The following is a 16,117-nucleotide window of genomic DNA, read 5'->3' as shown; positions in this document are numbered from 1 at the left end:
ATTGGACCATGCAAGCTAGAAATGCTTCTTCTTGGCTAAAGAAACAAATTACTCGATCTATTTCCGTANTAGTAGAATTGTGGCTAGGGAACTATACTAGCGACCTACCCAATTTATTGTAGAAATTTTTGCGATCAATGATTGGACCATGCAAGCTAGAAATGCTTCTTCTTGGCTAAAGAAACAAATTACTCGATCTATTTCCGTATCGCTCATGATATATATCTTAACTCGGACGTCTATTTCAAGTGCATATCCCATTTTTGCACAGCAGGGTTATGAAAATCCACGAGAAGCGACTGAGCGTTTTCTAAAACTCTTTGACCTCCGAATTTAGAGTATCCTACTTTCACTCAATTCACAGGATTTAACAAGCAATCGATATTTCATGATCAAGTTAGGTATTTCGGATACATAATTAAGGATCCGGATACATTATTGTTGATACATTATGTATCAATCTGTTGCACTTATTAAGGGGAAAAAAAATGAAAAATCAAATATTAAGATCTCATAGTATCCATCTGTTGCACTAATTAAGGGGGAAAAAAGAACTGAAAATCAAATTAAGATCCCATAAATTGCGTTATTCCATTTCAAAATATTGTCAAGAATTCAATCATATAGTGTAACAAACCAAAAAATTCAAAAATTAAATTTCTTCTTTCTTGTTCAGCGTTCTCTCTGTTTCATAAAAACTTTTGTCGAAATTTTGAATAAGCGGGGTGAGTTATGAAGGGTACAAAAGTGATGGAATTGTTGTTGGACAAACGATTTCTTTTGTAAATCTTCAAGTTCATCGAAGATCCTTTCAATTTTGATTCAAGATTGTCGAAAATTTTGAGATTTAAAATTCTTCTCCCAGTTCACTGAAGATCTTTTCAGTTTTGATTCAAAATTGTTGAAAATTTTGAGTTTCAAAATTATTCTCCTAGTTCATTGAAGATCCTTTCAATTTTGATTTCAAAATTATCAAATTTTTTGAGAAGATACAACATGAAGATCCTTTCAATTTAAATTGATATGTGTTATATTTCTACTAGATACATTAAATAAGAAAGTGTTGCCATAAGATTTTAGGTTTGAGATCGATACATTATTGTTTGATAATTGTTATGTATCAGATACATTTAGTATGAATTCAAATTTACATATCCTTCCTAAAAAAATAGTGCATGATACATTATTATTTATGTATCTTATTTTGTTTGAGAAATACTTTATTTTATTTTTGTAAAAAAATATTATACATGTAATTGTTCCAAATAGCATATTGTTTTGTGTGTGATACATAACACAAAGTTTATATGTCAAGTACATTTATATTGAACATGATATACACTAATCAAAGATTCAACAACATTAGAGTTATGTATCAATACCTTAAATATGAACATGTACATTGCATAAAACAAAGGCTATTATAGCAGTGATGTATCATCATTGATATTTGAACACGATACATTGTGCATAATAAAATTGTAATGTATTATAATGTTGAAACGAAGGCATTATACATTAGTTTAAGAAACAAAATCAACTAGATACATTAGAAATGTGAACCCATACGTATCAGAAAAGATGAATAATCAAAAAAAAATTAAAAAAAGTCAACAATCTAATCAATGGAAAGCAAAGAAAAAAAACTGACGAAGAAATCCTCCTTTGCTCGGGATCAACTCTTGTATTTTTTTTTCCATTGTCAACAAATGGTGCCACCTATGGATCTCGATCCAAAGCCCTTACCATAGCCACCACTATCTCGACATTTCCCCCATTTTAAGCATTTTTTTCACGGTTATTTTATAAATCGAAGATGTATCCTTTTCGAACTAATTGGGTAAGCCCAAAAATCTTAAAGATCGAATCAACGGAATGAAGTGTATGAAGACCGCCATTAAAAATTCCTGGAACCATTCCAAATGTACTCCAAGATGAACTTTGTGCATTAGCAAGGTTTCCACCTCTCTTCCATAAAAAGACCGGGAGTGAAAGACTCAGGAGTTTTTTAAGATGTTTTTTTTTAAAAATAAATGAAATTGAAAACTGAAGTGACTGAAATAAATCTACCTCTTGAATAACTTGAAATCATTAATTGAAAAGAGAAAAGATTTGAAATTCAAAAATAGATTAATGAATGTAACTGTGGAGAGATTTGTTGAGTGAAAAAAAGAAGAAAAATCATGGGTAGGAGATTTCAAATTAATGTATTCGAACAAAGGATGATGGGAGCAAAAAAGGGGACTTTTGATATTTTTTGAAATAGTAGAGAAAATATGATAATAAATTATGTGTAGTTAGCTAATTTTTCCTTATATTTTAGCCGCTATACACAAATTACTCAGATATTATATATAGTTATATACCTATTGTATTTGAATTATACCTTGTATGCCCACTTAGTATTTTTAGTTTTATGACTATAAGTATCATTCACTAGATTGTTAGAGATAGACCCACAAAATTCTAGGTCAAACAAAGTCGGTCGGCTACACTTCAAAATTTTAATATGACTAATATACATGAAAAATTGATATATCACTAAATTTCTGTCTTGTGGCCTTAGAAATCCAAAAAAAAAATGTGTAGATCTTGTATAGGCAATTATTATCGTTCACTAGGTCGTCATTAACGGGAACCACAAAAATTGGGGTAAAAATATTGGTTAACAATACTTCAAAAAAATCATAGTCGTTAACACACAAAAATTCGAGATAATGATGAAAATTCCTATTTCTTGACCCTAATTTTTTTTATAAAAAAAACTGGTGTTGGTCTTGTATAGGCTAGACTATTAGTATCGTTCACTAGGTATGATAAATGGACCCACAATATATATATATATATATATATATATATATATTTTGTGTGTGTGTGTTAGACATACATATTCTATACCCTGACACGGTATAGGATATCCCACCACATTAAAATTGTAAGTTGGATCATCAGCTCAAATGGTATTTGTCGGTTGTAAGAAACTTCCAGCAGTGCTATTATGAATCCCATGCATTTGCTTTATTATCATGACTTCACAAATATGATGTTTTAACTTTATTTTCATATCATGATTACATAGATCGATTCATCTTTATATTTAGAAAGCAGATTCACATGTGCATTTAAACACTGGTTTTTAATATACATTTCATCTATATTACTTTGCTTTATGGTTATGTTTACTTTATCTTACAGTACATTCCACGTATTGACCGCATATGTTTCTTTACACTGCATTCTTTTATGATGTAGATTCAGGCGTTCGTTCTCAGATCTGTGGCTAGATAGAGTGCAACATTTCAGTCAGCAAGGGTGAGTCCTCCTCATTCGAGGACTTCATGGATTTTTCAATAGTTAGGTCGATTGTTAATTATTTGGGAAAATGCATAAGTACCCCCCAGCCTATGCCCGAAATTCCAGAGACACACATAACCTTTACTAAGGTCCAATTACCCCCCGAACTTAATTTATCTATAATATTCTACCCCTTTTCGGCTTACGTGGCACTATCCTTGAAAAAAATGTCAACATGCGCTGGGCCCACAAGATAGTGCCATATAGGCCAAAAAGGGGTAGAATATTACATATAAAATAAGTTCGGGGGGGTAATAGGACCTTTGTAAAGGTTAGGTGTGTCTCTGGGATTTCGGGTATAAGTTGGGGGGTACTTATGCATTTTCCCTATATTTTATTGTTTTAAGGTAGCTGGGGGGTCATGTTTCACGTATCTAGATTTTTAATGTATACGTTTCATATTCAAATTTGTATTTAAATTGAAATGTCTTAATAAGTGGTTGACCATGAATATTTTTTATTTTTTTTAGGAGCTGAATTTCAGAAATCATCTTTGATAATAAAAAGTTGTAAACCTCTGAAATTTAACTTCGAGCCCCACACCATGTAAAGCGAAGCCCGATTTTTAAGTGGAGAAAGGTAGAGGAGTAGACCCATTATCCACCGAGTTTAGAAAACTATGATTGATCCAAAGGGTGGGTCACATACAATTTTTTCAGTTATAAAAAAATTATTTACAAAAATTCAAAACCAATTCTAATTATTATCAATGGATAAAGACGATTTCAATTCCCAAATGTTATTGTCCTCTTTGAGAACACAATTTTAATTTCAAATACAATTTTTTAAACTTTAAAATAACTTTTTTTTGAAATATTCATAATTCATTGCCGATATGACCGTTATATTAACAGAAACAAATAACATTTTTTTAAATACTTATTCATATTTCATGATCATTATCTTAAGGTGAAATGGTCTGGTGGACCCTTCTACTTGTATCAGTTTGTATCTGAACCCTTCTACTTACCATTTTGTCATCTGGACCCTTAAACTCAATTAAAATGAGACTTTTAAGCCCCTCTGACTGTTGATCAGGCTTAAAAGTCTCATTTTAATTGAGTTTAAGGGTCCGGATGACAAAGGGATAAGTAGAAGAGTTCAGAATACAAACTGATACAAGTATAAGGGTTTATCATACCATTTCGCCTTATCTTAACGAAAATAAATGAGACATAAGTATTTTTACATTTTTACCTTATGTTATGTAGTTATTAGATAATAATATCTCCGAATATCTGAGGACTTTCCCTATACGAGTACGAGTATAAAATAAACTCTTCGGTGGCGTTTGCCTGCCCTTCTCTACAAGCAAACATCACACAGGGCAAATTCTAAACAGAGCGAGAAACCTCCGTCGAGTCCCGATCCTGCCAACGCCGAAGCTCCGATAACTATGGTGACAGGTCAGAACTTTTTCCATAACTTCTTCATATCAGTTTACTGTACTTTGAATTTGAATTGTTATGCCACATTGATGGGAAAATTCACGCTTAGGTATCGATTTTCCAAAGCAGAGATTTGTTATTCATGCTTTGGTTCGAAGTATTTTGAAACTCGTAATTTTTAGTTTAACAGATCCTAATTTGTCTTAAAAACTCAAATTATTTAGTATTTATGATGAAATGGACCTGAATATTGTGGACTATGCGGAGGAATTATGTAGCGGATTCCAAATAGTTTGAGATTGAGGTGTAGTTGATTGATTGATAATCTCGAGTAATAACAGCATGTGGAGATGGTGGTGGAGCTTATACAGGCCCATCTGATTGATTTTCTTAATGGTTTCTTCTAGGGTTAGAATATGAAGGTGACTTCTTTTATCTTTTTCAGAACATGCTAGAACTTTTTCAAGTTGGCGTGTGTTTTGAGTTTTCTTTGGCAAAAAGAGTTTTTTTTTTTTGGGATAAGAACTATGTTCTGAAGTAAAGGTTAGAGAGTGTTTTCCAAATATTTTTTGTGTAAAAAGTATCTCTATTTTTACTCACAATGCAAAAAGAAAAAAATACAGTTATCCAAACATTGGAGCACTCTGATGGAGTTAAGTTGAAACATCTTTTTTTTTTTCTAGGAGCAGATTTTTTATATCTTGGATAAGTTAATTGATGTATGTTTGAGAAATACCGCTGGTGTTTCAGTTAGGTATCATCATTGTAATAGTTTAATGTTTGTCCATTTGCTTTGTTTAATTCATGGTGGTTCGTTCAGACAGCACCACTATGGCTATGCTGTTGATGTTGATTTGGGATTTTTTTGAGGGATTATTGGAGAAACACAAAAGTATAACGGACTCACTCTTCACTGCCATACAGAGTAGCATTACTCATGCATAGTGTATAGACAAGTGATCAGTATCTAAAAATAGAAACTGTACTTCTGATGTGCAGTATTTTGTCACATTAGCCTACTAGACTGTAGACTCCTAACTGTAACTAATTTAAGACACATCCATATATCAAAAACTAACTGTACCTTCACTCTTGTTTCCATTTTCAAAATGACTAGTCAAGTGTTCTTTGAACATTCAAAGGGGTAAAAAAGAGGAAGAAGCTTTGTTTGCTTCCTTCAATGCGACAGAAATATTCTTGAATTCTAATGAAGCTTTCAAGGGATTATTCTTGCTATCTTTAATGGTTCTTCTACTTGTATGTTTTTTTTGTTCTTGTAATCTCAAGTCTAACTTGGTGAGGACAAAGTTGTTTAAGTCAAACTTATCCGGTCTAGGATATCAAACTAAAAGAGCTGTTAAGGAAGCCAGTTTCCTTTTGAGAATTTATTAATTGTTTGCGTTTCACGAGCAACTCTGTGGAGGAAACTGTTTTCCTCCCATTCAGAACCCCTTTTCTCATTCTCTTTTTGATTGTGCACTTGGACTATAAAGGCTCTAATTTTCTCCTTGTAAATCTGGTGATTGGTTGCAGTAAGTGTAAAGTGGCAAAAAGAAGTCTATCCTACTGTGGAAATTGACACTAGCCAGCCTCCATATGTTTTCAAATGCCAGCTGTATGATCTAACAGGGGTACCACCTGAAAGGCAAAAGATAATGGTCAAAGGTGGTTTATTGAAGGTATTAAATTTTAGTGCTATCCTTGGTTTGCTATACACTATTCACTTTGCATATGAAGCACAAAAGTAATTTGTGTTTTGAGGAATGCTGAAATTCTCTGCATGTAATGCTTTGCTTGTTTATTTTGTTGGCAACTGTTGGATGATTTTCATGGTTATTTAGGATGACGCTGATTGGTCTAAAGTAGGAGTAAAAGAGGTACATGACTTCTCATTGCATCTCTCTATTTTTTATGCAATGATGTATCAGTTATTAAGAAGCATGTGTATTTCTAGGGTCAAAGGCTGATGATGATGGGAACTGCTGATGAAATTGTGAAGGCTCCTGAGAAGGGTCCTATTTTTGTTGAAGATATGCCTGAAGAAGAGCAAGTGGTTAATGTAGTAAGTTTTCTTTACACAACTCTCGTTGCATCAAAAACACAGTTTCAGAGTTGCATAGATCTTAATGTTTATTGTTTGCATAGTCTGTCTTGTGGCATATATATACCAGCAGATACATGCTATTTGATTCATAAGTAGAACTTTACAGAACTTGTTTTGTTCATTTTATTTCCCAAAAGCAGTAGTAGCATTTTCTTTCATCCACTTCTTTAATCTGTGCACCCGTTGCCATTTTCAGAGGGGCTTAGTAAGTTTATATGTAAATATTTTACTAGTTTCCTGTTTAAGTTATATGTGTGTGGCAAAGATAATGGGTGCTTAAGCACCTACCTTTTTGCATGTAGATCCTCCATTGAAAAGCAGTTGCTTTGTCCAACTTCTCTACATGCAATTAAACCTTGCTAATATGTAATTCTCTGTTCTTGTTCCATGAGCACAAGTAATTTGGTGGATTTGTAGTGCTGATCATATTCGTGATTTCTTCATTTGCACATTTTGTATGAGAATTGCTGTTTTTCATAATGCCAAGGCTTTAATTTATCCTTTTAATCCTTGGCTGAGTGATGAGTATTGTTATAATTTTGTTTGCTCCAGGGTCATTCAGCTGGATTATTTAATCTTGGAAACACATGCTACATGAACTCCACAGTGCAGTGCTTGCATTCAGTTCCGGAGCTGAAGTCTTCTCTGACTGAGTAAGCCTTTCCTTCTTGCACCCATCCTTTTTTTTCCTCCTTTTGATAATGGTGGTGCCCAGTCCAGATTGTGTGCACCTGTACTTGCTACCTCCGACTAGTACGTGTACGGGTAGCTCCGTCTACCAAGGCTTGGGCAAATGAGAAGAAATCATTGAGCGTTTTTGTCTCACTAGGATTTGAGCCTTGATCTTTAGGGTCTGCATCCTCTTCATTGACCACTAGACGACACCCTTGTGTGCAATTCCCCCTTTTTGGGGAGTCTTTTGGCTTAGGCTCGAGTTCTTAAAACTTGATGAGGTTCAATATGGTCTTTTTTAGTTCTGGATCGGTAAACAACTTAGGTCTAGTTTGATTCATTTGCACTTTCTTTGGTTAGGTAATTTGATCTATTTGCATCTTATCCCTAATTCCTAATTTTGCTAATATTTATAAATAATCAATATTTTACTGTTTATGAATTATGTTAGCCAAATCAATAAATCCCAATTTTTTAATGTAGTTTACGTTGTATGGTATCACACCTAAAGAGTAAGTATTTACAAAAGAAAATGAGGAAACACCACTAGTTGGTTGAGAAAAAATTGGAGAAATAATGCCCCTATCTAACCGTAGCTCAAGAAATAATGCCTATCAGCCTCCCCTATTTAAATGTGGACTGGCTTTGTGGTACATGCTTCTTCGAATTAAATCAATCCCAGTTTAACGTGATTTGAATCAATTTAATATTTCAAAGCAGTTGAATTTCCGACCAAATATGACAAGATAATAAGATCAAAATCTACCATCCCTGCTTGTATATTGTTGATAATTTGGACAACGAGAAATTTGAGATGTTTGAAGACTGCTAACTCAACTCAGAAAATTAAATTTAACAGAAATGAGGCAGAATAATCTGTTCATATATTTCCTCCAAGGACCTTTTGGGGCAATTCCTGTACACTGTATATATTACTGCAATCTCTTAGTGTTGATTAGTTCTTGAATAAAATCTTATCATTCCAAGAGGATAGTAAGATCAAATTGGCTCCTACTTGGTACAGAGTATCAGACTTTTGAAAACACTCCAATAAAGATTGATATCTCACATGCTTTTCATACATGATTAATTGGAATCTCGTGTGCCTGAGATTTTGAGTTTATTATTCTTCTTGCTAGGTATACTCAACTGGGTAAAAGCAATGATTTGGATCACTCATCTCATCTCTTGACAGTTGCAACAAGAGATCTATTTAATGACCTTGATAAAAATGTGAAGCCAGTGGCACCAATGCAGTTCTGGATGGTACTTACCATTAATTTCTTTATCAATTTTCCTAATTTTCAAGATGTGTTTGGACTTTGGACAAACTTTTATACTTCAAGAGGTTGTGCATGCTGAGTAGACACTATTTGCCAATAAATCCCGGTTAACAGACTTAGTTCTTTTACGTGCTTAGGGGTTGAACACTTGAACTTGATATATTTTGTCATGATTTTTGTGTGCAAATATAAAATATCTTGGTTGGATGTGACTAGAGTTACTTAAAGTGTGTGGGGGTGGTGGTGGTCTGTTATCTACTTGATCAGAGCTTTGTGCAATGTGCGTCAGTCATTCTTGCCCTGGGTTACTTGAATTTATATGAGAGTTATAGGTGCCTAATGTTCATCTGTTCGCCGTTTTAGTGTTTTATCCATGTTAGCTGCTCTTCTACTAGCATTTGATTATGTTTATGTCCACAGGTTTTACGGAAGAAATATCCTCAATTTGGCCAGCAGAGCAATGGAGCTTTCATGCAACAGGTTCCAAAATACCTAAACCTAGCACAATGCTTCCTTATCATTTAAAATAAAGCTTACCACCATTGCATTGCAATATAGTGGTCCTTCTGACACTTCCTGGATAATCACAGGATGCCGAAGAATGTTGGACCCAACTACTTTACACCCTTTCCCAGTCTCTTAAATCACCGAGTTCGAGGTACTACATCTCCTCTCTGGATGTTTCTTGCAGATAAAATCCCATTTTTAATAGGTCATTAAAAAAAATAATCCTATTTTTAATAATTTCCATGTTTTGTTTTGCTAGTTTGTTTTCCTTGCTTCAGGTTGGGACATATGACCCTTTTTTTTTTAAAAAACAAAAGCATGAAGGAAAACCATCCTATGTATACATTGTTCTTTATATCATGATTGTGATTGCACTTCATCTTGGTACTTGCAGTGAAGGTCAGGATATTGTGAAGACTCTCTTCGGTATTGATTTTGATAACAGGTATTTCTGCATTCAAATGATGTTTACCTTCTATTTAATGGGAATGAGTTCAGGCATTAGTTTTTGATATTAAAGTTGCTTCTAGTTATTTTCTTACCTTTTTTTATGCATGGAATTAGTTATGCACCTAAATATAAGAAGAGTCAGGTGAACTTACTGCTGTATGTGTATTGAGATTAGAAAGAATGCAGCTAGTGGTCCTAGGATGTTTTTTGTTCTGATTATCTTCTTGAGCAATCCTGATGAGAATAAACATCCTCAACTTTTACTTGGGCATATTGTGCATCATGTAGTTGACAATAAGAGATGAATTACATGACAATGAGAGATGAATGGTGAGGTTCTTAGATTGAAATGGTTGTGGAGGTACTCACAAACGCCTCAATCCTACTTGGTAGCATGATCAAAGCAAAGTATGGTGAGGAGAACAAATGGATGACTAAGGAGGTGTCTTTTCCTTGTGGAGTTGGCCTGTGGAAGTATATAAGGATACTTTGGCCTTTTATGAGGAATCACACAATCATAATAGTGTACAACGGGTGCAACACTTCCTTTTGGGAGGACAAATGGTTGGTTTCCCCGACATTCATGGGCTAACAGTTCATCAACAGACGAATATTGATGAGTTATGGATCCCTCAAGGTGGAACTTCCAATTTAGGCATCATTGACCATGGAAGCATATATAGAGAGTGAAATACCTTACAAAGTTGCATATTTCACTTGGCTACTGGCAAAGGAAGCTGTTTTGACTCGAGAAAATCTCAAGAGGAGGAAGATCGCTCTCTGCTATAGATGCTATTTATGTGTGAAGAGGCTGACAGTCAGTCAATTTTTTTCCCATTGTAAGATAACAGTCCAGCTATGGCGGATATTTGTTAATCTTAGAGGAGTTGCTTGGGTAATGCCATGCAAGATTACTCATTTGCTCTATAGCTGGGAGGAGGCTGGAATAGGAGCTGTTGACAGAGATAGATGGATGATTGTCCCAGATGCACATTGTATCTGTTGGACAATATGGAAAGAAAGGAACTCTAGGTGTTTTGAAGACAGAAGCAATGGAACACATAGATCAAACTGAATTGTGTGAGACTCTTTTGCTTCTGGTGCACACAGATATACAAGACACTGATTCTATCATATAGATATTCAAGTCTCTTGTCAGGATTTTGGATCAGGTTTTCTTGTTTTTTTGCTATGATTGCAAATATGGTTTTCAGTACAACCTTTGTACTGTTTTAGTTAATATATACAAATGTTACCGTTTCAAAAAAAAAGTTGTAAATAATTGAAGGTCTGGCTGGTCTATACCATTCTAGGGTATTTTCAGTAAGCTATACTTTTCTGCTGTAGCCTAGGTCTATGGGCTAATATGTCTTGGCAGGCCCTAACTGAGTGCAGTGAAGTTGGGAAAGATCCAATGCCCATCCCAGAGTTATCACATGTTCTAAATCATCTAACTGATATACCATTTTTTTTCAGTTAGTGCGGAAGCTGTTTAGGTTTCATATCTAACTTGTGGTGTCTTTACTCTACTATTTTGATGGGGACTTTGGTGTGTGCTCCATATGTGATATTAATTGTGCTAGATACAGAAGAAAATGGCTTGCGTCTGTCTCTTATTCTTATGATACTGATGTTGACCAGGATTCATTGTGCTGAAAGTGGTGAAGAAAGCACAGAAACAGAAACCGTCTATTCCCTTAAATGCCACATTTCGCAGGAAGTTAACCATTTGCACGAGGGTTTGAAACGTGTAAGTTTGGTTCTTTCCTTCTTTGTATGCTCTAATTTCTAACTCCAGTCTTGTTTGTTCCTTAGTGTTTCGTATTACTGCTAAGTTCTGTTTCAACTTCTTCTGTTTTGCCAATGTGGTATTCATTCAACTTGAAGGAGAACACAGTCCCTAAGTGAAAGATGCCGTATCTAATTCATAGAAATTTATTTGGTAGCTGCAGTAAGGATAACTAATGCTTAGTCCTGAAATGGTTGGTTGGATGGAGAAAGTCTCATATAGGATGCCTCACGGGCCCCACATGTACTGTAGGGGGTGGGGTGGGGTCTTTGCCTTAAGAATTTTTCATGGCCTCTTATCCATTCTGGGGCCTACATGTTGAGGTTCATGCAATTGTTTCACGTCAGATATGGGCTGAGCCATTGGGGAGAGCAAAATTCAGTACCATGCCAACTCAGAATGCTCTAGGGTGGGAAAAGATGTTTTGGAGATTTTGTTTAAGTTGGTGCTATCAATCTTTGATGATGTTTATAGTGGAAATCTGGTATTTATCTGTCTGAAATGATTGATTGCACTCATATGCTCATTGCTTTACTGAACAGGGTCTGAAATCGGAACTGGAGAAGGCATCTCCTTCACTTGGACGCAGTGCAGTTTATGTGAAAGACTCCCGAATCAATGGCTTGCCAAGGTATGAACTGGCTTGATTAAATTCCATTGCATGAGAGACTTATGTATGATCCGTTATCTGAATCCATGTTCCTCCCATAACAAAAGTGTCTTTTGATGTGTTGAAGTAGTTCTCATTTCTAGCATCACTTTCTTTCACATTCTACTTTCTTGGGGGTCTTTTCGTGCTCACACTTTTCTGGATATTTTTTCTTTACTATTCAGCTTTGATTATTGAGTGTATATAGCGCAGTCGTATCATATTTTTACTATTTTCTTTTGATGAATAGATACTTGACCGTTCAGTTCGTCCGTTTTTTCTGGAAAAGGGAATCAAATCAGAAGGCAAAGATTTTACGGGTATGTTGACTTGCTCCTCTTCCGTTTCCCATTGTTCAGAATGTTGTCTCCTCCTTGAAAATAATCAACAAGTAGGTGGAAGAGGGGGAAAAGATCATTTTACCAATGCATAAACTGGGGAAAGAAGTTCCATGTTTTACTTTGTTATGTGAAGGTGACCTATTCTGTTACATTTAAGTTCTTTCAAGTCTTGTCTCCTATCTGGATTGTCAATTCCGAACTGTATATTTTAGCTTTAGACTTGTTTGTGGTGGTGTAGGTGTGGGAGCCTTGATTATAGTGACCTTCCAATAGAAAATTGATTGAAACCTCTCTTAAGTTTATGTTTTGATGTTGGAGTAGGCGTAACTTGGAAATAATTACACAGAGGAGTTTTTATGCTTCAATGACTACATTTCACAACTAGAAATAATAAACAGCTAAGAAACTTCTTCAGGTAATGCTTTCAGGAAAACGATAGTCCTTGTGGTTAAGAGTTCATTGAATATGGGACATGTCCAAAAAAAAAAAAGAAGGAAAAGACGAACGCATTGGATAAGTAAGAGATTACAACCATTTTTTGCCAATATTGGCTAGGTTGGGTTCTGACTAACCTTTTTTTTTTTTTGGGAGAAAGGTAATAGAGGATGTATTAATTAAGGTTCATATTAATCCCACCCATATCCACCCTAGACCACCCATACACCTTTCTGCACAAGTATAGAATGGCCACTTCCATTTCCACCCACGGCTTGTAATAATTATGTGGCAACAAGGAGTTGTAAATCGTAAATCGTACATGACTGATTTTAAATATATCAGGATTCAGGAACTCAAATGATAATGTAGGAAGCACTTCGAAAAAGAATGATAATGTAGGAAACTAAAATTTATGTACGCTTCAAACAATAGTCACGTGTCTTATTAAAACTCGACACTCCTTGCTTCTGTAGTAATATAAGTTCGCTTATATTTCAAAATCTTGTGTTATAGTTTCTATATGTATTGGGTCGCTCATTGCTCTAAGATATCAGAAATGGTAATCTTAAACTATGTTTATGCCATCAGAAAGTGGATTACCCATTGTCGTTGGATGTATATGATCTTTGTTCGGATAACCTTCGCAAGAAACTGGAAGGTCCTCGCCAGGTATTTCCTTTTGCCCATTATTGATCTTTTGTCTTTAAGAAATAAGGAAAGATCCTCTTGGCCCCCTTTCTTTCTCTTGCCGTGTTGTAACATAGTCTAAATTTCCTGCTAGGTTTTGAGGGATGCAGAAGGTAAGAAGGCTGGTTTAAAAACCAGTGCAAAAACTCCAGTCTCAACTGACAGCGACACTAAAATGACCGAGGCTGAGGTATGAAATTGATCCTTCTACTGTAGGAGTAACTCAAGGGGATAAAGGCGGACCTTTGGGCCCCACTTATGGTGGATTTTACAAGGTGGTTGAAATGGTATACTTAGAATGTCTGAAAGTAACCTTTGCCTTGCTTCGTTTTTCTTTATTGTTTACACAGGAATCATCTAGTGGAAGTGGAGAAGCATCTAAATCTGCATCCCAAGAAGGTAGAAGAAACACTTCCTTTCCCTAATAATTGATGGCATAATAAACATATGGTGCTGTAGTATTGTAATTTGTAAACAAGGCTGGCGTTATAATTTTGCAGTAATATTAGAGTTTCCATTAGTTTTTTGGGGTTCTTTATGACAATGGCGTGTAGCCTTGGGTATTCAAACTTCTTTTTGCAAGGTCAATATCAATATTTTTTATTCCGAGCAAGCGACTTCCGATTAATAGTTTTGGGATCCAATAAAGATTATTAACTGGATCAGATTTATTCCTTTTTAAATTACTATATGTCCCTTGATGCCTCAGGACGTTTTCACAAGTTCCTTTGGAAGGCGACACCTTTGAATTTATAGAACAATGGAAGTCTTTTAGGTTTAGCTTTGTTGGTTGGTATATATATACTAAATTGGTGTTTTCTTGGAGTCTTTTAATATGCTTATGCATTTGTTTGTATGTAGAAAACTTTTAAGAAGTTCTAGCACTAGATAACCCTGCAACTTTCTTAAAAGACAAATTTCTGAGTGTTGGAATGAAATAGGCCCAAATGGAGCATCAGAAATATCGAGGATTTATGCGAGTGACTCACTAGTTCCAGATTTGGGTGCAGTAGTTGTAAATGGTCACTTTTTTTATCAACAGTTCATTGTTTCTAATATAGAAGGAAAGCTAGTCTAAAAGCTCAATTTGGGAATTCAGTTATGAATGAGGAGTTGCAGTGATTTTCTTAAAATTTTTTTTCAAATGATGCTCCAGTTAAATAAACTCCATTTTAGGTGTTCTGCCTGAGAAGGAACACCAGTTGACTGGAATATATGATTTGGTGGCGGTGCTGACTCACAAGGGAAGAAGTGCCGACTCAGGGCATTATGTTGCCTGGGTCAAACAAGAGAACGGTCAGTTTAACTGGGAAGATATTTTGTTCTAGTAACTATTGCTTTTGGACTACCATCTGATACAATATATTGAAAATCTCATTGTGAACAGGAAAGTGGGTTCAATTCGATGATGACAATCCAATCCCGCAGCGAGAAGAGGACATCACTAAACTTTCAGGGGGTGGTAAGTCAATCACTTGTTTATTATACTACGCCTGGCAAGCCTATCTGTTCTTGTAACCTCAAAGATACAAACCAGACGGTATATTAAGTTGCTTATGCAGCCTGAATGTATTGATCTCTGTCAGGTTATTGATAAACGCGCCTTATTTGGTTTCAGGTGATTGGCATATGGCTTATATTTGCATGTACAAGGCCCGTGTTGTTCCCATGTGATTTGAAGTCTTTGATTGGGTTGGTTTCACATATTGGTACTCAAGTTGGTCACATTATACATGATTATTCTGGTACTTTTATGTCGAGTGTAATTTATTACATTTAGCATTGAGTTGCACTTGAACTGCCTTGGAAATTCAGCGGGAGAGCTTTTCAGACTTATTGAATGGTGGATTCAGGCAATATAGACTATTACATCCGAGTATATTCTTGGATAAAAGTGCTTTTGTTCTTTGATTATCCATTGTTGGTTGTTGGTGCTTTCCTGAAATTGCTGCAAACAATGATTTTCACAAACTAAATGCAAAACAAATCGTATTTGATCTCCGTCTATTTATATGTATGCTAATCTGAATTTATATGGATAATCTGTTTTTTTACAAGTTGCTAAACTTGTGTTTTATGGAAAAACCTTTTCTTTAGTGAGTTTTTTGAAGCTTTTTGTCTGGTGAATGAGTTGCTACTTGTCTCACTTTATAAATCCTAGCGTACTGTTCTATCCTTGTTACTTTAGGCAATCTTTTTCTTCCCAAGCATATAAATGTATCAGATTCGTGAAGCTTGAATATTTCCTTCACATATTTATGCTATGGAACATAATATATGCTGCAGAGATCTCCTTCAGCGTAGAAGTGTGTTTGGTATGAAGGAGAATATTTTTCATGAAAAAATGTATTAGGAAATTACTACAAACTATATCACTGTTGGGCACAAGTACATCAAGGTAAATAAAGTTAACCCTTATTGATTCTTACAACAATTTAACAACATACCCAGTTGT

General features: G+C 35.0%; 2 protein-coding genes across 2 annotated transcripts in view; both read left to right on the top strand.

The window, feature by feature from the left end:
- Positions 1–16,117, top strand: part of LOC125862484 (beta-galactosidase) — a 299,954-nt gene that overhangs the window by 133,313 nt on the left and 150,524 nt on the right. The window lies entirely within an intron of this gene.
- On the top strand, positions 4,578–15,714 carry LOC125862490 (ubiquitin carboxyl-terminal hydrolase 6-like). The gene is made up of 18 exons (XM_049542580.1): positions 4,578–4,760; positions 6,276–6,421; positions 6,584–6,619; positions 6,697–6,804; positions 7,399–7,499; positions 8,658–8,784; positions 9,222–9,281; positions 9,392–9,459; positions 9,703–9,753; positions 11,400–11,508; positions 12,090–12,178; positions 12,447–12,516; positions 13,564–13,644; positions 13,757–13,852; positions 14,013–14,061; positions 14,839–14,958; positions 15,050–15,124; positions 15,281–15,714. Exons 1-18 carry the CDS (start codon positions 4,751–4,753, stop codon positions 15,334–15,336), a joined length of 1,452 nt encoding a protein of 483 aa, XP_049398537.1. The 5' UTR covers positions 4,578–4,750; the 3' UTR covers positions 15,337–15,714.

Source organism: Solanum stenotomum, chromosome 4, assembly GCF_019186545.1.
Source record: "Solanum stenotomum isolate F172 chromosome 4, ASM1918654v1, whole genome shotgun sequence".
In the NCBI taxonomy this organism is placed as follows: Eukaryota; Viridiplantae; Streptophyta; class Magnoliopsida; order Solanales; family Solanaceae; genus Solanum; species Solanum stenotomum.
Note: the sequence above shows the minus strand (reverse complement) of the source record. Positions and strands in the feature narration are given on the sequence as shown.

What these genes read in the sequence shown, in the direction of transcription:
- LOC125862490 (XM_049542580.1), top strand. An exon ending in AACTGGAAGGTCCTCGCCAG is followed by an intron (nt 13,645 to 13,756) that starts GTATTTCCTTTT and finishes ATTTCCTGCTAG; the next exon opens with GTTTTGAGGGATGCAGAAGG. An exon ending in TAAATCTGCATCCCAAGAAG is followed by an intron (nt 14,062 to 14,838) that starts GTAGAAGAAACA and finishes ACTCCATTTTAG; the next exon opens with GTGTTCTGCCTGAGAAGGAA.